This window comes from Jaculus jaculus, chromosome 6 (genome assembly GCF_020740685.1).
Source record: "Jaculus jaculus isolate mJacJac1 chromosome 6, mJacJac1.mat.Y.cur, whole genome shotgun sequence".
Taxonomy (NCBI): domain Eukaryota; kingdom Metazoa; phylum Chordata; class Mammalia; order Rodentia; family Dipodidae; genus Jaculus; species Jaculus jaculus.
The window spans coordinates 138,072,843-138,098,898 of record NC_059107.1 but is presented as its reverse complement, the minus strand read 5'-3'; the positions used below and the strand labels follow the sequence as shown (position 1 = coordinate 138,098,898).

The window sequence follows — 26,056 nt, the reverse complement described above, 5'->3', positions numbered from 1 at the left end:
GGAAGGTGTAGGTGTGCTGTGGGGGGAGGGGAGGAGGGCTGTTGAGCAGATTACAGCTAGGTCAGAGGGGAGTGAGGCCTGACATTGTCCTCAGCCCTCAGTTCTGCATCTGTTGTCTTTCCACCCTTCATATGGGCCCCAGAACATATTTATTAGACTGTTTTCCCTCTTGCATAACAAAATACCAGAGCCTGGGAGCTTTATAAAGATGTGGTTTAGTCCCTTACAGTTTTAGAGGCTGACGGTCCAAAGAAAATGCACCGGACCTGCCTAGGCCCCTCCTGGCTACGTCACATCCTGGGAGATGGCGTCATGATGGGAATGTGTGTGGGAGAAATAGGCAAGATAGGGAGCCACAGAACAATTCAGGGTCAGGCTTGCTCTTTCATTACAGCCCTCTCCACCAGCCTCATTGATTCCTTCTAACAGCTGTGACCCAATGGCCTAGTTGGAATAGGTTCCCACCTCCACCAGCTCTCCCATCATCACACCAAACTTTTGTACCTTGAACCTTGGAGACAAATCACATCCCAATCATAACAGGAAAGATGGTCTCTGAAGACCATTAAGGGAGCTGAGCGTGGTGGCGCACGCCTTTAATCCCAGCTCTGAGGAGGCAGAGGTAGGAGGATCGCCATGAGTTTGGGGCTACTCTGAGACTACATTGTAAATTTCAGGTCAGCCTGAACTAGAATGGAACTTTACCTCAAAAAAAAAAAAAAAAGAAAAGAAAAGAAAAAGAAAAAAAAAACAAAACAAAATAACCACAACCAAAAAAGGCAACTAAGGAAGATTTGCAGGAAAAGATGCTGGGTTAACTCCATCCTTAAAAATATATATATATTATTTATTTGGGAGAGAAAGAGGGGGAGAGAGAGAGAAAATGGGTGTGCCAAGGCCTTTAGCCGCTGTGAATGAACTCCAGATACATGTGCCACCTTGTTCATCTGGCTTACGTGGGTCGTAGGGGAATCAAACCTGGGTCCTTTGGCTTTGCAGGCAAGTACCTTTACCGCTAAGCCAGCTTTCCAGCCCAAGTTCATCCTTTTTAAAAACCCCGTGGGAGTTCTCTCTGGGCTCTGACTTGTGTCTATGTGTCAGTAATTCCAGAGTTAGTAGATCTGTCTAGTAGATGGCAAAAGAAGGAAATTTTGATTCTAGCTGGGGTCAGAGAAAAGTCTCAGAAGGTGGAGCCCCAGGCTCCCGTACAGCATGGTTTCTTCTCAGGCATTTTTGTCTTTCTGGTTTTGGGTTTCAGCATTGGAGCCTGCTCTCATCACAGCCAGGGAGGGAAGAGGCAGATAGAGTCAGCTGCTGGCTGGCCTTCTCCAGGGTTCCCTTCTTTCTCTAGGCACATAAGCTCTCATATTTAAACTAGGAAGTACTAATGCCATCACTATGTTTCTTTGCTTTTTGACGTCTATTCTGTTTTACAGAGCCTCTTCCCAGCCTGGTACTCTTGGGCGTCACAGCTGTTAGGTTTGAGGCTCCCACCGCCCCCCACTCTTTGTTTTCCTTCAAGCCAGGTGCCTTCTGCTAGGCTGCTTGAATAACTCACACCCTGCTGCTTGGGGTTCAGATTTGAGCTCTGGAGGCCATTGTAACTGCTCTTTAGTTATTTGAGATCAGGCTGGTATCAGATGTTTGTTATTTGAAAACAACCTTTAAACTCTAGATTTGTTTTGATTTATTTTCTTTCTTTCTTTTTGGTTTTTTAAGGTAGGGTCTCACTCTAGTCCAGGCTGACCTGGAACTCACTATGTAGTCTCAGGGTAGCCTTGAAATCACAGCGATCCACCTACCTCTGCCTCCCAAGTGCTGGGATTAAAGGCGTGCGCCACCACACCCAGCTTGATTTCTAAAGCAATACATGTCTACACAACATTTGGGAAACAACAGTAGCAGAGAAGACAGTAATGGGCCATCACAAAGCCATTGTCCAGATTCATTGTGCGTTTCCTTTTACTCTCTTTTGTGGTAGAATGATTTGACACCATTAGAGTCTGTATGAGTTTAGTTGTTGCTGTGATAAAAATACCATTGACAGGTTTAGCGGTTAAGCGCTTGCCTGTGAAACCTAAGGACCCCGGTTCGAGGCTCGGTTCTCCAGGTCCCACGTTAGCCAGATGCACAAGGGGGCGCATGCGAATGGAGTTCGTTTGCAGAGGCTGGAAGCCCTGGCGTGCCCATTCTCTCTCTCTCCCTCTATGTGTCTTTCTCTCTGTGTCTGTCGCTCTCAAATAAATAAATAATTAATTAAAAAAAATACCATTGACAGAAGCAACTTCAGAAAGAAAGAGTTGATGTGATTGAGGGTCAGTGCATCATGGTGGGAAGTCCCACTATGGTTGGTCACATTGCCTCTGCAGTCAGGGGCAGAGAGAGAAATCCTGGCACTCAGCTGGTTTTCTCCATTTTATTTAGCCTGGAACTCAATCCCCTGAATTGTTAGCTCTTCCCTGTGCAGTCCAGCCTTCCTGGAAATGCCCGTACAGACACACCCAGGCTGTGTTTACACGGTGACTCTAAATCCAGTTAAGCTGATGGCGAACCTCGACCATCGCCGAGTCATATCATGCCTGTATCTATAGTTGATGTAGTCTTATTTTGCATTTGATTTTCCCCTAACTGCTATTTGTGTGACCTTTGGCACCTCTCTAAATTTCCCCTTCTTTTGTGGAATCTCCGACTCTTTCACTGTCATTCTCATTCTGTTTCATGTTGCTGGTGATGGTAAGTCGTACACGGCTGTCCTTCACGGATGTCTTTCATCCTGAACATACCCCAAGGTTGGTGCTATTCTTAGCCCTTGCTCATGGACGAAGAAAACCAGGGCTGAGGCGCCTGCTCTGGCCGCATGCCTTGTCAGGTGTCGAGCCCTATGAATGAACCTTGTCCATCAGCCCCGAATCCCGAGCGCCCTCCTTGGTGCTCCCTTTCTGGCTGGATGGAGGGTGTGCTTTCGTGGACAGGGCAGCTGTCCAGAGCAAGAGTGCTTTCCGGTTCTGCTGGGTACCCCTGGGAATTGCTCCTGGTGGGGCCACTTTCCTGTCGGTGACCTTTGTATAGCAGAGAAAAAAGAGAACAGAGGCAGAATTCAAGAGCAGAGCCAGGGTGACAGGGGCGCTGCTGCTCCCTGGGTGTCAGGGGTCCGCACACGTCCCTCCTCCTCCAAGTTGTTTTCCTCCCTGCATTGCCCCACAGGGGCTGTGAGACTGTGTCGGGGCTGTTCCTATGTGGGAAATCCCACTGACATAATGCCCTTGAACTTTTCGAGGTTGTGGGGCTTTGTGGCTGACCAGCAAGTGTGAGGACCACAGGACATTTGTTCTTCCCTTGTGTGGGGGCCTGGACCCCCTGTTGAGCATGGTGTGTGGCTAGAGGATGTGCTGGGACAGTGGGTGGGTTAGCCATAGGGTGGACGGGGTGGGAGGGCTGGTTGACCGGCTGGCCAGGCCAGAAGTGGCCCATGGGCTTCTCTTGACATCATGTGGTCAGCCTGGCACCACAGACTTTTTTTTTTCCCCAGGGTCTTGTCTCTCTACCTCCTGCAAGGCAAAAAGGGAAGGAGAACCAGAAAGGGTTGTCTTTCAAAATAGAGAGCTCACCCCCATGAAGTTTCTCTTCCTGTTTCATAGTCTTGAAAAACAAAAAAGAGAGAGAGAAAATTAAAAAAGAGGGGCTTTTGAGCTTGGCCAGGTTTCAGCTCTTACCCAGGACGCGGCCAGTGTGTGCCAGGGCCCTGCTGGACGCTGCAGCTCCAGGAATTAGGCAGCCACACCAGCTTTTCCTGAAGACGGCCTTGTTTTTCTTGCTTTGTTTCTGTTTGCCAGGCTCTCTGAAGACCTGGCATGTTCTTATTTGTCCAGTTCTCTTAGAAACAAACAACAGGACTGTACCTATTTAAAATTTTGTTTTAAAAATTATCATGCTTTACTCAATGAAAAGTACAGCTTTTGTTCTATCCAGAGAAATGATTTGGGGACTTTGTTTCAAAGTGCAAGTTCCTAAGATAATGAATGAGAACACTTGGTCATGTCTGACTGGTGAATTGATTGGAGCACAGCAGTAACGAAGCCCTAAATGGACACTAAGAATGCCATATGCGGCTGGGAAGACGGCTCTGCAGTTAAAGGCATTGCTTACAAAGCCTGCCAGCCCTGGTTCACTTCTCAAGCTACCCACATGAGCTAGGTGCAGAAAGTGTCACAAACATCTGGTGTTCATTTACCATGGCAAGAGGGCCGTGTGCAGGCATCCACAAATGCGAATAAATAAAAATTTGAAAGACTACATGAGTATTGGTCTAATTTTCAAGTCTCCTGAGGGTAAAAGGGTCATAGTGATGGTCATGGTGATGTTTGGGTAATATGGTACGTGCTAGGTGGCATGCTGGCTTAAACAGCTCTCAGGTGTCTATTAGCTCAGCTTAAGTAGTCATGAGGACAAGGGTGGAGTTAAAATTTCTACCCTTAACCTCCAGGCAAACTGCCTCCAAACTCTTCACACAGTCTGACTACTTCCACCTTTAACCAGAAGGTTATTTTCTTTCTAATTTTTTTTTAAAAGATACTGTATTTATTTATTTATTTATTTTATTTTTATTTGAGAGAGAGAGAGAAGGGGGGAGAGAGAGAATGGGCACACCAGGACATCTAGCCACTGCAAAAGAACTCCAGACACATGTGCCCCCTCATGCACCTGGCTTATGTGGGGCCTGGAGAATTGAACTGGGATCGTTCGGCTTTGCAGGCAATGACCTTAACCACTAAGCCATCTCTCCAGCCCTTTAATTAAAATTTTTTTTTCTTTTAGAGAGAGAGAGAGAAAGAGAGAGGGAGAGAGACAGAATCAGCACACTAGGGCCTCAGTCACTGCAAGTGAACTCCAGAGGTTTGCGCCTCCTAGGGGTATGTTCAGTCTTGTGCTTTGCCTCACCTGTGTGTGTCTGGCTTACATGAGATCTAGAGAGAGATTGAACATGGGTCCTTAGGCTTAACCTTAACCTTAGGCCTTAACCGCCAAGCCATCGCTCCAGCCCAGGTTATTTTCTTTTGAGTGAGTTTCTTATGATTTAGTTTAGGTTGGCTTAGAATATACCATGTAGCCTAGCCTGGCCTTGAACTCATGATCCTCTTGCCTCATCCTTATGAGTGAGTGTTGGCATTACAGATGGTACTACCACTTCTAGCTCTGAAGAAATTATTTTAGATAAAGAAAATTGAAGAAAAAATTGTTCTTTCTCTGTGTTATGTTTCTTTCTTCAGGCTGGATGACATATAATGATTGTGACCCAAAATGTCTGCCCCATGAACCAGCCCACTGTTTCATTTGTTTTAGGACTTTACAATTTTAGTTTATTTTTAAAATTTGTTTGAGAGGGGAAGAGAGAGAAAGAGAGAGAGAGAGAGAGAGAGAGAGAGAGAGAGAGAGAGAGAGAGAGGGAAAGAGGGAAAGAGGGAGAGGGAGGGAGAGGGAGGGAGAGAATGGGTATGGCAGAGCCTCCAGCTACTGCAAACTAACTCCAGATGCATATGCCCCCTTGTGCATCTGGCTTACATGGGTCCTGGGGAATCGAACTGAGGTCATGTGACTTTGCAGGCAAGCGCCTTAATTGCTAAGCCATCTCTCCAGCCCAAGAAGAGCTTTATTAAAGAGTAATTTGTCTGTCAGAAATCATCTATTGTAAAGCCAGTTTTTTTTTTTTTTTTTTTTTTTTTTTTTTTTTTTTAGTGAATCTGTAGAGCCATGTTACCAGTTTCCTGGGTTGGAGCTGAGTTTGTTGTCTCATGATCATGAAAGATAACAAATGAAGGGCTGGAGAGACAGTTTTGCAGTTAAGGCACTTGACTGCAAAGCCAAAGGACCTCAGTTCGATTCCCCAGGACCCACATAAGCCAGATGCACAAGGGGGTGCATGCGTCTGAAGTTAGTTTGCAGTAGCTGGAGGCTTTGCCATACCCATTTTCTCTCTCTCTCTGTCTGCATCTTTCTGTTTCTCAAATAAACAAATAAAAACAAAGTACTAGAAAAAGAAGGACAAGTGAAAATAGTAGAAGGGTAAGCAAGCACATTTTATTGACAAGTGAAGTAACAACTCCCTGTGATAGGACCAAAATGGGTTGCCAAGCAGCACTCTGGCTTGGACGTTTTTCTATCTTAAGCCTGAGCCTGCAGTGGTTTAGGCATTTGCCTGCAAAGCTTAATGACCCAGGTTTGCCTCCCCAGTACCTACGTAAGCCTGATGCACAAAGTGGCACATGCACCTGGAGTTTATTGGAATGGCTAGAGGCTCTGGTGTGCCCATTATATCTCTATATATCTGCCTCTCTCTATATACAAATAAAGAAATGTAAAAAATGAATGCACCTACTGGTCCTTGTCATTGTGATGAGCCTGGCTGGTTAATGTGGATGTATATAGGTAATCCTGATTAGTCGGAGGATCATGTGGAAGAACATAGATTCAGAAAAAACCTGCCAAATGTCCCAAGGAGGACAAAGAACCAAGAAGTAAGAGAGAACACAGGCCAATGGACAGCTTAGTAAGCCAGGGGCAGTGTGGATTTCATCCCTGGAATTCTTTGGGATTATCAAAGGTTGTGCCAAGTTCATTCTACACCTTTTGTGTTTCTAGTGCTCTGATTTTCTGTTTTTGCTGGGGCATATAGAGACCTTTGTCTGTTCGGGTCTGTGTCCTCGACTAGCTGCCTACAAAATGGGGCTGCCTTGCTCCGAAGTTGTCACAGCCATCTGCATGTTCCGTTTCTCCACTGCCATTGCTGGAGATCGCTGCCTCCTTGCAGGCAGCCAGTTCAGACCTCGAGCGCCAGGGTTTGCCACAACGATTTTGAAGTGGTTACTATCATCATGCAGAGATGGGCTAGAGGAGAGGAGGACACTCCGTTCCACCCACTGTGGTGCTTTACAATGGCAACTGAAGCTGCTGTTCCTCTGAGGCTATAGGGCAAGGTTCATGCCAAGAAATGGCCAGACTAATCTGAATAGATCCACTCCCTCTGGGTCAGGATACCCCCGCTAGAGCTTAGGAACACATTCAGTTGGCAGTTGCATGTGGTCGATGATGGAAGGAGCTTTGACATGAATCCTTTCACCCCAGAGGATTCTACCTTGCATTCAGAGAGTTATTTTTTATTAGAGAGAGAGAGAAAGAGAATGGGCACGCTAGGGCCTTTAGCCGCTGCAAAAGCACTCCAGATGCGTGCCCCCTTGTGTGCATGTGCGACATTGCATGCTTGTGTCACTGTGTCTGGCTTATGTGGGACCTGGAGAGTCAAACATGGTTTCTTATTCTTTGCAGGCAAGAACCTTAACCGCTAAGCCATCTCTCCACCTCCAGAAAATTCTTTATCTGGCTCTTGATAACTGCTAACTCTCTGTGGTGCTAGGCACTTCCAACTAAAAGGATTTATAATATTTCAAGCCTGTAGGATTAATCTTGAGTAATTTTTTAAAAAAGAGATAGATTGTTTTCCTTTTTCTTTAAAAAAATATTTTATTTATTCATTTGACAGACAAAGAGGGAGAGAGAGAGAGAGAGAGAGAGAGAGAGAGAGAGAGAATGGGTGCGCCAGGGCCTCCAGCCACTGCAAACGAATTCCAGATGCGTGTGCACCTTGTGCAGCTGGTTAATGTGGGTCCTGGGGAATTGAACCTGGGTCCTTTGGCTTTGCAGGCAAATGCCTGAACTGCTAAGCCGTCCCTCCAGCCCCTGGTTTCCTTTTTAAAAAAATATTTATTTACTTATTTGAGATAGTGAGAAAGAGGGAGGCAGAGAGAGAGAGAGAGAGAGAGAGAATGGATGAGTGTGTCAGGGTCTCCAGCCACTGCAAATGAATTCCAGATGCATGTGCCACCTTGTGCATCTGGCTTACATGGATCCTGGGGAATCGAACTGAGGTCCTTTGGCTTTGCAGGCCAGCACCTTAACCACTAAGCAACCTCTCCAGCCCAATCTTGAGTAATTTTGTGCATTAGAATGTTATGAGAGCATTTTGTAGAATATTATTTTATATGTGGAGCCTATAATCTTTACCGTCAGTGATGGATACCACAGAGCTAAAAGAATTGTTTATTTGCAATACTTCAGATGGCTAAGAATATCTTAAGCCATCACTTCTACAAATACCTTCTGTTCTGTCAAGTATTTTATATTTAATTTGGATTCCAGACCTATAACTACTCTGGATGTTTCATTTTGGATATGTTTTAGATTATTTATCTCTTTTGGGTCCATATACAACCTACATGTCTGATATGGTGTGGGAGAGTTTATTGAGCCTGTCAGTTCCTTTGATGTGGACAGGGGCTATCTGGCGATCTGAATTATTTAGTAGCTAACTTTTGCTGTTGACGGTTGTTAAGTTTTCAATTGACGAAAATCTCTTTTTTTTTTTCATTCTATAGACTTTGGTCTATTATAGAATTGCTGCTTTAAACATTAATGGAAGGATTTATATTTAATATTATTATATGAAATGTTTTGAATGTTACTATGTTTTTCTTAAGGGTTTCCCCCAAGATTTGCCTTTGGAATCATTTTGAATCTTGTTTCTTCCCTTCTCTCATTCTTTACCTATTGAAAAAGAAGTTTGCATATCTAGCATATCTTGCTTTTACTCATCAAGTTTCCATACACACACACACACACACACACACACACACACACACACACATACATATATACATATTGACCTTGCCTGGTTGTGTAGAAAGCAGGCAGAGTTGGGGGGAGGGGTGGTCAAAGTTACTCTGATTTCTGCATGCATGTCCATGTCCTTCACGACCTCCTGGTTTTGGAGTGGCCTGGCCCATTTTTCCGTATTTCTGCTGGTTTGAAGGTCAAATCAGGTCCTATATATCATTGCAATGATAATGAGTTATTTATATTCACTAAGAAAAAGTGAAAAGGAGAGCTGGGCATGGTGGCACATGCCTTTAATCCCAGCACTTGGGAGGCAGAGGTAGGAGGTTCGCGGTGAGCTCGAGGCCACCCTGAGACTACATTGTGAATTCCAGGTCAGCCTGTGCTAGAGTGAGATCCTATCTCGAACTCCCCCCCCCATCACAAAAAAAAGTGAAAGAGTTTTAAAACAAAAGAGAGGAGAGGAAGAAGAAAGAATTTTTTTCATTAAAAAAATCTGTAATCTGTATCTAACTATCTTATTTCTATCATTTCTTTTTCAGTCTCAGTGATTATTTTCAAATCATTAGGGCTCTTTCCATTCTATGGAATCAGGTCTCCCCACCGCTCCACATCAGAAAGTGAGTTGCCTTTTCAAAGAGGTTTGTTGTCTTGAGCAATGGAAGGGTTATTTCATCAGAGAAGCTGACTCAAGCCAGAGTAGAATCAAAGTAGAATAAAATCTACCTAAAGCATATGTTGATTTATTTGACAAATCGTGGCATCCAGAATGACTATTGCAACTTAATAAATGCCACTCATTTAGGAAATAGGCATTTCTCCAAAGACAAACAGTAGCTGGTCTGCAAGTGCATAGAGTATGCTGTGTCAGTTCCTCTCTCATTGCTGTGAACCTGACCAAAGCAATTAAGGAAGGAAAAGGTTTCATTTGGCTTGTAGCTCCAGAGGCTAGAGTCTGTCATGGCAGAGAAGGCGTGACGGGAGCAGGTGCTAGCTTGTCACATCAGCAAGGAGCCAGCAGGAAATGGAGCCAGGCTGCCGGCACCTCAAGCACGGCCCCCAGGAACACACTTCCTCTAGTGAGGCTCCATGTCTCAAAGTTTCCACAACCTTCCTGAACAGCTCCACCAGCTAGGGAGCAAGTACTCAGGCACATGAGTCTATGGGGGGCATTTTTTTTTTAAACTTGGGAGCCACCACATATGCTGAGCATCACCAGGGACAGGGACATGCCAATGGAACCATTATGAGATGGCATTTTATACCCACATGACTGGATAACAATTTTTTTTTTCTAAAGATAAGAACAGGGTTTGGTAGATTGCTCAGTGGTTAAAGGTGCTTGCTTACAAAGCCTGATGTCTGGGTTCAATTTCCCAGTACTTATCTAAAGCCTGACACACAAAGTGGTCTATGGGCCTAGATGACATTTACAGTGGCAAGGCATGCCCATTCCCCAGCCTTCTCAAATGAATGAATGAATGAATAAATAAATAAATAAAATCTAAAACAGATAAGAATAAGTTCTGACAAAGATGTGAAGAACTGTGACCCCTAATATCCTTCTGGGTGGTGTTTAATTTGGTACAACCACTTTGAGAAGCAGTTCAGTACTTCCTCAAAATACTAAACATAGAATTACCCATATGACCCTACGTTCTACCATTAGGCATGGAACCAAGAGAAATGAAAATATGCCCACACCAAACACGCACAGTTACTAGTCGTTCCATTGTTTAGCTGGAGTTTTTTTTTTCTTTAAACATAGTGTAGAGACATTATACTTGCTGGATATATGATTTGCACATATTTCATCTCATTCTTTGGATTGTATTTTCACTTTATGGATGTGGTCTCTGTTCATTACTTTTCTTCTTGTTGTAGCCAAATACCTGACAAGGAGCAAAATAAGGGAGGGAAAAAAATATTTGGACTAAAATTTCAAGGGATACAGCTGGAGGGGTGGAGCTACCCAAGTCCCCCTTGGAGCCCAGATGATCTTATCACCAGTGCCAGATGCAGACATGGATCTCTAAGATCTGGAGTCTTCCCTGCTGGGTTTTTTGGTCTTGCTTTGGTTTGATCATTCCCTGCAATTGTCCCCAGTCTTTCCTTTTGGATTGGCAGTGTTTACTTTGTGCCAGTTCTCACAGTAAAGACACTGGCTGAGTCTCAGGAGAGACTCTGTACTTATCCTTTTTTTTTTTTTTTTTTTTTTTTTTGGTTTTTTGAGGTAGGGTCTCACTCTAGCTCATGCTGACCTGGAATTCACTATGTAGTCTCAGGGTGGCCTTGAACTCATGGCGATCCTCCTACCTCTGCCTCCTGAGTGCTGGGATTAAAGGCATGCGCCACCACGCCTGGCTACACTTACTCTTTTGAACAGTGTTGGAACTGTTAGAGTCTATGGGAACTTTGAAGTTGCACTGAATGTATTTTTGCATTATGAGATGGCCGTGACCCAATAGAAAATAAGGAGTAAGAGGTTATGTCTTCAGTGTGATTTATTTGGGTGCCAAGTTGACAAGGGGTGGACGGGTCTTATTGATTGTCAACTTAACAGGACCTAGAATCACCTGTGAGGGATTAGCTTGATTAGGTTAATTGAGGTGGCACAACTCACCTTCACTTTGGACAGCACCATTTCTTGAGCTGAGGGTCCTAAATAAACAGGATAGAGCTGGCTGAGCAGCAGCAATCCTCCTTGCAAAACGAGTGTGACCCGCTGCCTCAAGCGCCTACCGCCACGCCTTCTCTTCCATGATAGACTGTAACTTGGGATTGTGAACTGAAATAAACCCTCCCTTTCTTAAGCTTATTTTTGTCAGGTTTTTTTTTTTTTTTTTTTTTTTTTTTGAGGTAGGGTCTCACTCTAGCCCATGCTGACCTGTAATTCACTATGTAATCTCAGTGTGGCCTCAAACTCAAGGTGATCCTCCTACCTCTGCCTCCCAAGTGCTGGGATTAAAGGCGTGCACCACCATGCCCGGCTTTGGTCAGGTATCTTGTCTCAGCAGTGAGACAGTAACTAACACATTACCTTTGGCCCTTAAGGCTTGACAGCTTCCTGGAATGTTTCCAGTGGCCAGGATCCAGTTTCTCCCCTTTAGTCCTTCACAGCCTGAGGCATCACTGCCTCTGCTCCCTGCTCCACGCCAAGAGCCACGCTTGCTGTCTGGATCTCTTCAGCTGCCCTGTCGTTGTTTGTGCTTTGGATGCTGCTTCTTTCCTGCTGCCACGGAGCCACTGCTTTTCCCACCATCTCTTCTTTCTGTTTCCAGCTCAGCCCATTCTCCTCATGAGAGAAGTCATTTTGCTTATTTGTTTGGTTGGCTTTTTTCTTTTCTCAAGGTAGGCCCTCACTGTAGCCCAGGCTGACCTGGAACTCACTCTGTAGTTCCAGGCTGGTCTTGAACTGACAGCAATCCTCCTACCTCTGTCTCCTGAGTGCTGCAATTAAAGGTGTGTGCCACCAAGCCTGGTGAGAAAAGTTTTTTTTTACTGAGCTTAAATTTTGTAACATCCAGAGGCGGCATAGGAGGGTGAGCTAGAAAAGAGAACTGAAGAGCTGTATAGCCAGGATGGCTATGTGATATGGGTGGCTGTACCTATCAGAGCATATTCCTTCACACAAATGAAAGATTGTACTTGGGCCAACATGGCACAGTCCTTCATACAAATGAAGGATTGTGTTTGCACTAATTACAAGTCTTCTACTGGGCCACCTGAGGAAGTGCTCCCCCTTTGGTCTGGGTAAAAATGGCTATGGAGTCATGTGTAGTTTAAGGAGGCTTGTCTTCCTCAGAATGCCATCTAAGGGTAGTGCAGGTCGGCTGGAGTGGTCATGACCAGAGCCTGGCTTCATCTGTGGCCTTGGTGATTCTGTGAAGTACGAATATAAAAAGTGCCCAACACAGCTGAGCTGCTCCGAGGTGGGCCAGCCAGTTCCCTGCCCAAGGCTGCCAGGCATGAGGGGAAGGGCCTGTCAGAACTCAGTGCTGACGGTTTGAATGCACAGGGAGCATTAGAAGGGGGTTTGCAGTAAGACTGAACAAAAGCTCGATGCAGAACTAATGCTTCTTTTTTGTTGTTGTTGCTTGCTCATTTTGTTTTTTATTTGTGGACAAATTGTTATATAGCCCATATTCTGGCCTTGAACTCAATATGTAGCCCAGGTTAGCCTCAAACAAATAACGCTCCCGAGTCTGCCTCCCTCTAGAGTGCTGGATTACTGGCAGGAGCCTCTCTACTCTGCAGAATTAATAATCCTGATAGTATTTTACAGTAATGAAAATTGTATTTAGCTTCACTTGCTGTGACAAGACACACTGGTGTATCCACACAAGGGTGTGCAAGTAAATAACCAGATAGATAGATAGATAGATAGGCATGCATGCATACATATATACATACATATGTGAAAGGAACAGGAGAGCTTTTCTGGGTCCTCATGCACGGGAAGGCCTCCCAGACCCCCAGCAGCCCCCCAGTGAGGAAGACTATCGGTCTACTTCATCTTCTGTGAGCTTTTTTGTGGCCTTAGCATCCAAAGAGCTCATTTCTTTTCTTTTTGTTTTAAATGTGCATCCACACACTAACTCATGGATATCTGTGTTAGTTCAACCTTGTAGTTATGATTAAAGTTACTGTAAATATTTATGTACAAAAAAAATTGAATTTAGCAATGACCAGCCATGCTTGGCACCTGCTCCAGTGCCCTAGGGAGAGTCAAGTAGCTCTTATCTGCTTCAGTAGACTTTATTTCCCCGGGCTTTGCTGTATGTAAAATCACCTGTTATTCAGAACGCAGGGAGGACCTTCCATGGTCCCTGGATGTCTCTCGGTCTTTGTGGAGTTCATGTGGAAGGTTGAGCATCTGGGCTAGTTGTGCCAATCCAGCCACTAGCCATATGTGGTTGTTTAAAATAATTAAAAGCTCAGTTCCTCAGTCATGCTGGTTACATTTCAAGAACTGACTGGCCGCGTGTGCCTGTGGCTGCCATGTTGGACAGCGTGATGTGGGACATTGTCATTGCTGCAGGAAGGTCTGTCAGAGGGCTCTGGGGTGAAGCATTGGCAGCGTTTCATGGGTCTTGATGTCCAGCTGCAGACAGTTTATACACGCAGCCCCTAACCAGCATTTCTCTTGCCCACACCCTTGGGGCATAGTAATGCCCAAGATGCCCCCATGATTTAAATCTTGGGACATAGGAGTTGTACAGTGTTTGCTTTCTTCTTTGGTACCATTGTTCCTTCGGAAACTCTAGCTTTTCCCTGTGGATGCTGTGCCTCTGTTGTAGATTTGGCCATCTGGTTGGGCAGCAGGGGACCCTGTGGGCAGTGTGTTTGGATGATTGTCATGATAATCTGAGGGGGAGGCAAGCTGCATCCTCAAATCCGTTTTTTTTTTTTTTTTTGTGTGTGTGTATGAGGTTCAGGTGCTAGTGAAAAGGCACTATTAAAACAGAAACTTTGGGCTGGAGAGATGGCTCAGTGGTTAAGGCGCTTGCCTACAATGCCTAACAACTGGGGTTCAATTCCCCAGTACCCACGTGAAGCCACAAAGTGCATCTGGAGTTCATTTGTAGTGGCTGGAGTGCCTCTCTCTCACTCTCTCCCCTTGCAAATACATAAGTAAAATGTTTTTTTTTTTTTTTTTTTTTCAAGGTAGGGTCTCACTCCAGCCCAGGCTAACTTGGAACTTATTCACTCTGTAATTCCAGGTTGGCCTTGAACTCACAACAATCTTCCTATCTGGGCCTCCCAAGGATTGGGATAGGTGTGCACCCATGCCCAATATTTTTTAAAAATATTTTTATTTATTTATTTCAGAGAGAGAGAGAGGAAGAGGGAGAGACAGAGAGAGAGAGAGAATGGGTGTGTCAGGGCTTTCAGCTACTTTGAATGAACTTGAACTCCAGAAGCATGCACCACCTTGTGCATCTGGATTATGTGGGTCCTGGGGAATTGAACCTGGGTCCTTTGGCTTCACAGGCAAATGACTTAACTACTAAGCCATCTCTCCAGCCCTCAACATTCTTTTTTGTTTATTTTTATTAATTTATTTGAGAGTGACAGACAGAGAAAGAGGCAGAGAAAGAGAGAGAGAGAGAGGAGAGTGGGCACGCCAGGGCCTCCAGCCACTGCTAATGAACTCCAGACGCATGCACCCCCTTGTGCATCTGGCTAATGTGGGTCCTGGGGAATCGAGCCTTGAACTGGGGTCCTTAGGCTTCACAGGCAAGCGCTTAACCACTAAGCCATCTCTCCAGCCCAACATTCTTTTTTTTTAAAAGAAAACCTACATATCCTGAGTGGGGAGTTCCCAGTTATTGAACACAGATGATGTTCTGGAGACTAGAGTCTTGGCCCCTCCTCCAGCCACATGTCTCTACATGTGACTTCATTAATCACGGGTGGGTTTGTCCCTGGTGGCTTTGGACATATGCTAATTAGATTGTAAAGTAATTCATTTGTTTGCTTAAAATAAGGAGAATTACATTTCTTTTCTTGGCAGGATTGCTTTTACATCATTGTCTTCCATTCTCTCATCTTCCTCATCTTCTAAAACGGGCTTCTGTGAGTCACTGCCATGAATGTCTTGGTGTGTTCTCTATATGTGAGGCACAGCCCAGATGGATCCTGGAGACAGTTTCTTCAGTTTAAACCATATACCTTTTAATGGGAAGGTGCATTGAACGGGGAGTCTTGCGTATGTGTGGGGCTGACATTTCGTCTATTAAGTGCCTCCTTAGCTGGGCTAGGTGAATGAGAAGTGATTAGTTGCAGACTGCCTAAGCATTTCCCAAATCTAGTTGCTGGAAGCCATTTCTTGAGCAAGAGAGTCTGTGATTAAGTTTTCAAACAGTGGATTAAGCACAACCTAACAAGCTTCCAAGCAAAGCCTGAAAAGGATTCAGGGCCTTTAATATGCCAGTAGGTATCCTATCTTTTTTGGTTGGAAGTACAGTGTGTTTCCCACATCTTGGGGACCAGTGGCCTGCAGGGTACCCACTAGGGAATTGCTAGACTAAAAGATGACAGCCTGAGGGGCTGGAGAGATGGCTAAATGGTTAAGGCACTTGCCTGCTAAGCCTAAGCACGCATGTTCGAATCTCACATAGTCAGATGCACAGTGAGGCAAATGAGAAATGTCACACTTGTTCACAAGGGGGCACACACATCTGGAGTCATTCACAGAAGCTGAAGGGCCCTGGCACACCCATTCTCTCTGTCAAAAAATAAAATAATAAATTTAAAAAATGGCAGTCTGAGTCAAAGGCCACGCCTGTAGTGGACAGTGTAAATGAAGATATACTTCTGCTTTTTGTTTCTTCGAGATTTTTTTTTTTTTTTTTAAACCCAGGCAGTAGTGGTTTGAAGCTCTGCTAGACTCAGGTTTGCATGAGATGAAAGTGGCCCACATTTTACAGGATTGGAAACATTGCCTGGCTGAAGAAGAGGTAAAAATTATCTCTGATTATTTTCTAGAAGAATATGTGATTGAGGATGATGGTTTAGTTCTTTCTGGCATACATTTAAAGTTTGATAACTCTCTTTACATACATAGATATTTCTGCTTCAAGGAGCAATCACTTTCTAGAAAATAGTTTGTAGGCAATTCTTATATGTTGAGAGTTCACTAATGGTTTTTAGAAGGCATCTAAAGGTCCAAGGGCAAGTTTTGCTGTCCTGGGGACAGATCATATGTACATCTTAATCTATGAGTACTTTTTTTTAATAGGAAGTTTAACTAAATGAACTTTTATTCAACTTGATCTGATAGAGTGTGAGTCAGTGTCTGATAATAGAAAAAAAAATGTAGCTAATATTTCTTAAGTGGTTACTATGAGCCCAGCATGATTTTAAGTGTCATACACGTGTTTACCACTTATTCCTTACAGAAGTGCAGTGAGTGAATAGTTATTTTTCACTCCCACTTTAGAATAAGAAAACACAGTGTATATTCTATAATCATGAGAGCTATCATCAATTGCTGGGTCTGTGTTCGTAACAGTGACTCACAAAGCAGGTTTTATACAACATTTTAATTTTAAGATAGTGCTTTCATAAAACCCGTGGCTTGCTGTTAATCTGTACTCATTTCACTATCTATCTATCATAGGTTTTTTTTTAAGTATCTAATTAAAAAGAAATTTAACCAGTGTCAGGATGTAGCTTTGTCTAACCTTGAACTAGTGAATCCCCCTCCTTAGTGCTGGGATTATTGTGAGCCCCACCAAATATGATCTAGTATGAAATTTTTCCACATCAGTAGATACCATAATTGACTTATGTAGTTAACCAATAACCTTGTCTCAGGTCAGTGGCTGGGGGATGACACGATAGAGTCACAGTCCCCTGTTTTGACAGAGATGGCATCAAGTAAGGACAAGGCAAACATCATTCAAATGGTTATAATTTCTTTTTTTTTTTGTTTCTAGATATACTTTTATTTTTTTCTCAATTTTTATTAACGTTTTCCATGATTATAAAAAATATCCCATGGTAATTCCCTCCCACCCCACTTTCCCCTTTGAAATTGCACTCTCCATCATATCCCCTCCCCATCTCAGTCTCTCTTTTATTTTGATGTCATGATCTTTTCCTCCTCTTATGATGGTCTTGTGTAGGTAGTATCAGGCACTGTGAGGTCATGGATATCCAGGCCATTTTATGTCTGGAGGGAGCATGTTGTAAGAAGTCCTATCCTTCCTTTGGCTCTTACATTCTTTCTGCCACCTCTCCCGCATTAGACCCTGAGCCTTGGAAGGTGTGATCGAGATGTTACTCAGTATTCTAGTCACTTCTGTCCAGCACTATGATACCTTCTGAGTCATCCCAAGGTCACTACCATCTGAAAAGAGAAGATTCTCAACCCAAAGTGAGAGTAGCATTAATATAAGGGTATGAATATTAAGAGAAGTGCTTACTGGGCAGTTTGATAAGCATAGTATATACACTTATCCAGACATCAGCAGATGTTACAACCCTAGGGCTCATGACTACCTCTGTTTTAAGTTTTCAGTATCAGGGATGTATTCCCTCCCCTGGAGCGGGCCTCCAGTCCAATTGGAGGGCAGTTGGTTTCCACCATGACAGATGTGCCACTATTGTACCTATTGGCTCATTTGGCCAGGCCGGCCAATTATAAGGCTTGCAGTGTCCACTGTTGAGTATCTTCACTAGTGATTTCTCTTTCTCCCATTGAACTGCATGCAGAATGTCTTCTTCCAGCTTTCTGTCAGCTTGTCTACATGGAGGAGGTTATCATCTCAGTTCCAGCAGGATTTCTCAGTGGCCTTGCAGCCCAAGTATGTGGAGTCTTAAGCAATAGGGTCTTACTGTCTATTCCTGGTGGGAAACCAAGGGCCTCGGCAATGGCCTGTAATGTTTTGAGGACACCAGGGACCTCCCTGGCCAACATCTCCCTGGAAGGTATCCCATCCCTGGCACTGAAAATTTTCTAGCAATGATCTATGGCTCCTGAGTGTTCCATTGTCCAAAACCAGAGGATTCCATATGATTTATTTAAATTCTCTTAGATTTTGATTAGCTTTCCCTCCAACAAATGCTTATAATTTCTTAGGCCATGTCAGGGAAAGTGGTTTCTTGCATCTTAAAAAAAATTATTTAGGGCTGGAGGGATGGCTTAGCAGTTAAGGCATTTGCCTACAAAGCCAAAGGACCCAGGTTTGATTCCCCAGGACTCATGTTAGCCGGATTCACAAGGGGGCGCATGCGTCTAGAGTTTGTTTGTAGTGGCTGGAGCCCCTGGCCCACCCATTCTCTCTCTCTCTTTCTCTGTCAAATAAATAAAAATATAAATAAATTATTTACTTACATAGGTGTGTATGTTGCTACTACAAGGAGACTCTTGTGCCACTTTTTGCATTAGGTTTTATTTGGGTGGCTGGGGAATTGAACCTGGGCTGCCAGGTATAAAAGTGCCTTTAACCACTGAGTCATCTCTCCAGGTCCCGGTTTCTCACATCTTATTATTTTATTTATTTATTTTTACTTTTTGAGGTAGGGTCTCACTCTAGCTTAGGTTGACCTGGAATTCACTATGTAGTCTCAGGGTGGCCTTGAACTCATGGCAATCCTCCTACTTCTGCCTCCCAAGTGCTGGGATTAAAGGTGTGTGCCATCACTCCTGGCCTTCACATCTTATTTTTAAAAATTAAACACCAAAACATTTTGCAGGCTGCAGTGGGCAGAGGCCATGATTCTCTGTTTACTTTGACTTGCCCAGGCCTGACAAATTCACCCTGAGCACCCAGCTGCCAGGCGGTAGCAGAATTGCTACTCTGGGATGCCTACTTCTCACTTTGGCAGAAGATGGCTTATGAGGGCTGTAAGCCCCTTTGCCACCTTAAATGCCCTCTTAGGACAGGTCAGATGGACATCTTACAATATAAGCGAAGAAAGCCTGGTGCAGGGAGAGTTATTTTGTGAAGAAAGCTGAGAGAGAGCCAGAGAGGTGGTAGCATGCTGGTCCCGATGGGGCTGACTTGAAAGGCAGAAGGAGAGAGGCCAGACAGTCTCCCTGGGAAGTTCTCTACAAACTCACGTCCAGTTGGTGGCGGAGTCCAACGAGCACAGAGAACCTGGATCTCACAGCTAACCTACGCCCTTGCTGCAACCTGGAATTTTCTTCTCCAAATCCACCTTGCTGCGTGGTATGCTCGCATGACTTCTTTTCTAGTGCTGAAATCGGACCTAGGGCCTTGTGACTCCTGCTTGCTACCGCTGAGCCAAGTCCCCCACTCTTGGGGTTGCACAATTCCACAGCTAATGTTCTCTAGATAAAACGATTGGCCTCAAGGAATGCTGGGAGCTTTGGAGAAATGCGTGACTGCTCCGGTGCCAGGCGTTATAAACCCTTTCGTGTCTCCCGCTGAGGTTAGTCTCTGCAGCCCTGTGCGGTGTGAACCCCTAGCCTCACTCAACAGATGCAGAAGCCCATGACCAGAGCACTGGAGTGACTTGTCCACATCACAGCTTGATCTGGAAGGCTGGGTTGGGGAGGGGGCTGAGCTTGGACTTCTACCTTGGACAAAATCTGGTGAAATTGTTCTGGGCAGATGGCCATCTTAAAAATCAGCTCCAGGCATAGGACACAGGTTGGATCGAAGGAAGAGACAAGCCTATTGTTACTGCAGCTGGTAGGTGATGGTTTATCTCTGGTCGTGACTGAAGACTGATTCACCTTTGGCTCCTATGTCTGTGGCCTGGGTGAAAGGGCAGTGGTGAAATACCACCCGAGGAAGTTACTGACATGGTTTTTACCACAGGGTCAGGAGACTCTAAATAAATAATAGTGAATTCGTATTGTGTGCCCAGTCAGAGGGGCCTGGGGTGACTCAGCATGAGAACATAAACTCTATTCTCACCTGGCCCTTTCTCCCCTCACTTCAGCGAACCACCACACCTTAAATTTTTATTTATTTGCAGAGAGAGAGAGAGAGGAAAATGAGAATGGGTGAACTAGGACTTCTTGCAGATGAACTCCAGATAAATGCACCACTTTGTGCGTGGGTACTGGGGAATGGAACCTGGGCCATTAGGCTTTGCAAGCAAGTGCTTTTCATCTCTGAACCATCTCCCTAGCCCCAAACTACCATATTCCTGAACTGTGACACCCTAGCACAATGTTGGTATTTTTTTTTTGTCTGTTTTGTGGATGTCTCTATCCCTAGGACTTGGAATAGACAATATCTTTTTGAACAAATGGATACATGGATGAGTAAATGTCATATGTCTTAACATTTTGGCTTTCCAGGTGGCAGCATGGGAGTTTCCATTTGGCTGTATATCCTGTATCAATCATGGTGACAGAAAGACACACCTCCTAATTCTGGCTTAGAAGACAGTTCTTACAATTAACTGCATCATTATTTTAAAGACATACTCTAAAAAAAGTCACTAAAATATTTGCTAGATGTTTCACTTGTTCTCAATCTTAGAAATTCCTGCATTTGATAAGAAATGGGTTAATTGAAGATGAGTACTATTTTTTTCCTCAAAAAACACATGCAAATAATACCACTATTGTGCTAAAAAAAATCAGCTATAGGACTTTACCATTTCAATTAATTATCTAGTGCTTAAATTTCCATATCGCCAACATTACTTTTTGCTGGGCATGGTGGTACACGCCTTTGATCACAGCACTCAGAAGACAGAGTTAGGAGGGTGGCTACTCTGGCTCTTCTGGAAAAGCTCTAGTTATTTAGAAAAAACAAAAATTCCAACCAGAATAAAGCTGATGTGCTTTGAGGTGATTCCAGTTTTTTGTCTTGTTTTTCCACAATAATACCGTATTTCTCTCACAATTTATTTCAAAATTAGCATTTTCAGTTGAAGGAAAACATGCACAAATAATTCTTTAATGAACATGACCCAAATTTCAATAGCATGCATTCTATTCCTACACAAATCCATTCCCCTTGCTTTATATTGCTACTGCCCCGGACTAAAGATGTCATGCCCAATGATGTAGATATTGTTTGATACCATTGCATCTGAAATCATCTGTGAAAAAAGGAAAAGCTAAAACTAAAGTACAGTAATGGTTTAGAGATTATTATTATGCTTTTAAAAATTTTATATAAATGTATGCTGTGTATACTCTTGTCTCCCTTCACCCTCAGGCTCCACACCCCTGCAGGCCCTCCCCAGTAGGGTCTTGGTGTTCACTGTGGGGTATTAAGGTGCTCCGTCAGTCTTTGGAACCCCTCTTCCTCAACAGTCCTGAGCCCTGGTGGAGTGTTAGCAGTTTGTTTTTAGTGTTGACTTCTCTGTAGACTCCGTATTTCTGTTGTGATGTGTATCAGTTCTCCGCCGTAATAATGATGATTTTTCTAGCTACTTATGTAGCTGCTTTTTACTAGGTTTCTTTTTCTTCCTTTGTTTGTTCTTTCTCTTTTTCTCTTTCTTTCTCTCTCTTTTTCTTTTGCTTTAAGCTCCTCTCTCTAGCATCCTTTTATTTTAGCCTAAAGAGCTCCCCTTACAATTTCTTGTACAGTGAGTTTACTGGTAACAAATTCTTTTGGCTTTAATTTAGATAGAAATGTCTTAATTTTGCCTTCATTCTGAAAAGATAGTACCTGCAGATGTAGAATTTTTGGTTAACAACCTTTTTTTTTTCTTTCAGTACTTTAAATGACGCCCACTATCTTATTTATGGCTTCACTGGTGAGTGAGAGTGTGTGACGTGTGCACACATGCGTGTGTGGGACATGTGTGTGTAAGTGTATGCACGTGCAGGTGGAGGCTAGAAGAAAACCTTGGGTGCTGTTTCAGGAACATCATCTATGTCTTCTTAGACAGAATCTATCACTGGCCAGGAGCTCACCAATTAGGCCAGATTGGCTATACAGTGAGGGCCTGGAATCCTCTTTGTCTTTGCCTCCCCACTGGTGGGATTACAGGGGTATGGTGCCATCCTTGGCATCCTTATGTGGTAGAGGGGATTGAACTCAGGTCCTCATGCTTGCAAAGCAAACACTTTACCCTCTAAGCTATCTCTCCAGACTCTCCATAGTTTCTCATGAGAAATCAACTGTTAATCTTTTTTTTTTTTTTTGGTTTGTTTGTTTTTGAGATAGGGTCTCACTCTCGCCCAGGCTGACCTGAAATTCACTCTTTAGTCTCAGGGTGGCCTTGAACTCACAGCGATCCTCCTACCTCTGCCTCCTGTGTGCTGGGATCAAAGGAGTGCGCCACCACACCCGGCTTTAACTGTTAATCTTTTTGAGGATTCCTTGTAATTGAGGCTACTTTTTTTTTCATTTTTCATTTTTATTTATTTAGTTGAGAACATCAGACAGACAGAGAGAGAAAGAGGCAGATAGAGAGAGAGAGAATGGGCACGCCAGGGCCTCCAGCCATTGCAAACGAACTCCAGACGCGTGCGCCCCCTTGTGCATCTGGCTAATGTGGGTCCTGGGGAACCGAGCCTCGAACCGGGGTCCTTAGGCTTCACAGGCAAGCGCTTAACCGCTAAGCCATCTCTCCAGCCCTGAGGCTACTTTTTAATGTTTGCCATTATTCTTATTACTGTTAATTAATATTTTAGCTATTTATTGGCCTCTCTCTATGTCTCTCTTTCTCTCTCTTTCTGTGTGTTTGTGTATGTGTCTTGGGAATTGAAGCCTGGGCAGGCAAGCCTTAGAAGCAAGAACCTTTAGCCACTAAGCTATATCCTGTTTCTCTCTTTTTATTGAGTGTTTTGCTTGTAAATGTTCACTTTTTTTTTTTTTTTTTAAGGAAGGGTTTTACTCTAGTCCAAGCTGACCTGGAATTCACTAAGTAGTCTCAGGGTGGCCTTGAACTCCTACCTCTGCCTCCCCAGTGCTGAGATTGAAGGCGTGCGCCACCACGCCCAGCTGTATGTTCATGCCTTTTATCAGATTTAGGGAAGCTTTGGGCATTTAATACTTAAAAATTCTTTCTGCCTCTGTTTCTCCTTCTTTTCCTTCTAGGTTCATACAATGCATGTGCTGTTTAGCTTGATGGCATCTCACAAGTCCCTTAAAGCTGATTACTTCACATCTTCCTTTTTTCTCCTGAACCTTAGATTTGATCATTTCTATTGTCTTATCTCCAAGCTTGTTGACTCTGCTGTCTGCCGGCTCAAAACACATGACTTAACCCATCTAGGGATTGTAGTTATTGTTCTTTTGAGCTTTAGAATTTCTAGTTATACATTTTCCCCCAAGTTCCTTTAGTTCTTTGTCGTCGATGGCTCCCTTGAGCTGACCAGTCTCTCATCATTTGTAAAGGCACCTAAAGACCCCACAGATAGTGCCAAACTTTATAACTTTAACGTCTTTTCCATTTTAATTTAGCACTTTCACACACTGAGGCTTTAAATCTTGCAGTGCGAGGCACAGTGTCAAATCACACACAAATTCATTTTTCCTTCCCAATTTTATGGCTGGAAGATTTGCTGTTTCCTTCGATCTTCGCAACCTCAGCATAAACTTGTACAAAGTCGAGGACTTCAGTCCTTTCACTGAAAGGAATCCCATTGTGGCTTTTCCCTGGCAGGCATATCTTAACTGCCACATCTTCTACTTTTGTTTTTGTTTGTTTTTGATTTTTTGAGGTAGGGTCTCACTGTGGTCCAGGATGACCTGGAATTCACTATGTAGTCTCAGGATGGCCTCAAACTCACGGTCATCCTCCTACCTCTGCCTCTTGAGTGCTGGGATTAAAGGCGTGCGCCACCACGCCTGGGTCTTCTACTTTTATGCCTTGGGGCTATTAATAAGTAGAAACAGGGTCACTTAAACACATTGAAATAGTGGGAGTCCATTGTATAACTGAGATGCCTAAATGAATGGACAGCGTGTATCATGTGGGTATGTTGTACTAAGCAGTGATTTACATCTCAGACAGGATGGAGCAGATGAAGAAAGGTTTAATTGTTCTACTCAAAATGTGACACAAAGGGAAGGTGACAAATCATTTATTTTGAAAAAATTTTGAGACTGCAGTTGACCCTAGTAACCAAAATCACGGAAGGAGAAACTGCAGACAAGAAGCTACTGTACTGTACTGTACTGAATGCAGTTGGCTCAGCATCTGGTTAATGATTCTCTTTTCTAAGCTTCCTCATTAACAGTTTCTGAAAATTTCCCTTTTTCTTATGAATGATTTTTTTTTTTCCTGTAGCATGCTTCATCATGTTTTAAATTGAAAATCAGACTTCCTAAGTGCTATAATGTATAATGGGGTAACTCTGGGAATCTCATTTTTTCTAGTTCTTGGAGATTTGCTGACTGTTGTCGTTGAGGACTGATGTTTATTATTTGTGACTTTTCTCATCTATTTTTGCAAATGTGTGTTTCTTTCTTTTGTGTTTTTGTGCTCATTGAAGTTTCTGTTCTGTTATCTCTGTGGTCAGCCAGTGACCTGACAAAGATTTCCTGAAACGTCTGGCTCTGAAAGGGGAACTCCCAGGATGGGAGGATTGTTTCTTAAAATTTCCCAGTAGAAGCTGCTCAGGACTGCTGCTGGTGAGCAGGCCCCGACGCAGGGCATCGGTGTTGGTCTGTCAGACCAGCCAGAATCCACAGCACAACTTTAGAAGACACAGGCCCAGTGACCACTCTGGTACCAGCCAGCACTCTGGGAGGACGGACTGTTCCCCCACAGGTGCGATTGGGGCCGGGGGCTGGGGGAGCAGAAGCTGGTTCACCCAGGCTGCTGAGGGTGGAAAGTCAGTAGCCTGTCTCTTTCAGGTTAACACACTGGTTGTTGTAAGCATTGGTGAAGTTTTAGGGTTCTTAAACGGCTGCTTCCAACCATCCCCTATAAGCTCACTGGTTTCTTCAGTGAAGGGATGACCCCAGGAGTTTTCTCATGCGCTGTTTTATATGTCATTACTCCCAAGAGCTTATTTTTTTAATAAATTTATTTAGGTATAACTGACAAAAGTTCTATCTAGGTAAGTTGTACAAAATGCTGTTTTGGGAATGCATGCACATTATAAAAGTATTACCAAGATCAAGGTAATTAACATAAATATTGTCTCACATGGTTCCTGTTGGTATGTGGTAGGAATGCCTGGGGTCTGCTCAATCTTGTTAGCACATTTCAAGTATATACAATACATTGTTACAACTATAGTCATCGTGGTATATATAAGGTCTCCATACTTTCATTTTATCACTGAAAATTTATTTCCTTGGTTCACCATCTCTCTATTTCTCCCATACCCAGTCCCTGGTGTCAGCATTCACCTTTTTTTTTGGTGGTAGGGTCTTGCTCTAGCCCATGCTGACCTGGAATTTACTACATAGGCTCGGGGTGGCCTCAGACTCACAGCAGTTGTCCTACCTCTGCCTCCCAAGTGCTGGGATTAATGGCATGCGCCACCATGCCTGGCTTAGCATTCTATTTTTGTTTTGTTTTGTTTTTTGAGGAAGGGTTTCACTCTAGCTCAGGCTGACCTGGAATTCTCTATGTAGTCTCAGGGTGGCCTCAAACTCATAACGATCCTCCTACCTCTGCCTCCCGAGTGCGGGGATTAAAGGTGTGCATCACCACACCTGGCCTTAACATTCTATTTTTAAAAATATTTTTTATTTATTGGAGAGAATGAAAATGGGCACACCAGGGCCTCTAGCCACTGCAAGAACTCCAGACACAAGCACCACCTTGTGCATCTGGCTTACGTGGGTACTGGGGAATTGAACCTGGGTCCTTAGGCTTCGCAGGCAAGCGCCTTAGCTGCTAAATGATCTCTCCAGCCCAGTATCCTATTTTCTGTTTCAGCATAGGAGATGGCTGGCTTATTTCACTCAACATAATACCCTCCAGGTTCATCCACGTTGTCACATATGACAGGACAGGATGACCTTTGTGTTTAGTGGGTTTT

General features: G+C 43.9%; 1 protein-coding gene across 3 annotated transcripts in view; it reads left to right on the top strand.

The window, feature by feature from the left end:
- Tmcc3 (transmembrane and coiled-coil domain family 3) overlaps positions 1–26,056 on the top strand; it is a 347,661-nt gene that overhangs the window by 47,593 nt on the left and 274,012 nt on the right. The window contains exon 1 of one of the 3 annotated variants that reach the window (XM_045151744.1): positions 19,717–19,832. The exons of the other annotated variants lie outside the window; for them this stretch is intronic. Coding sequence (XP_045007679.1) covers positions 19,752–19,832 — 81 coding nt within the window. The 5' untranslated portion in view covers positions 19,717–19,751. Of the gene's footprint in view, positions 1–19,716; positions 19,833–26,056 lie in introns of those variants that run through there. 3 annotated transcript variants of the gene reach the window in all.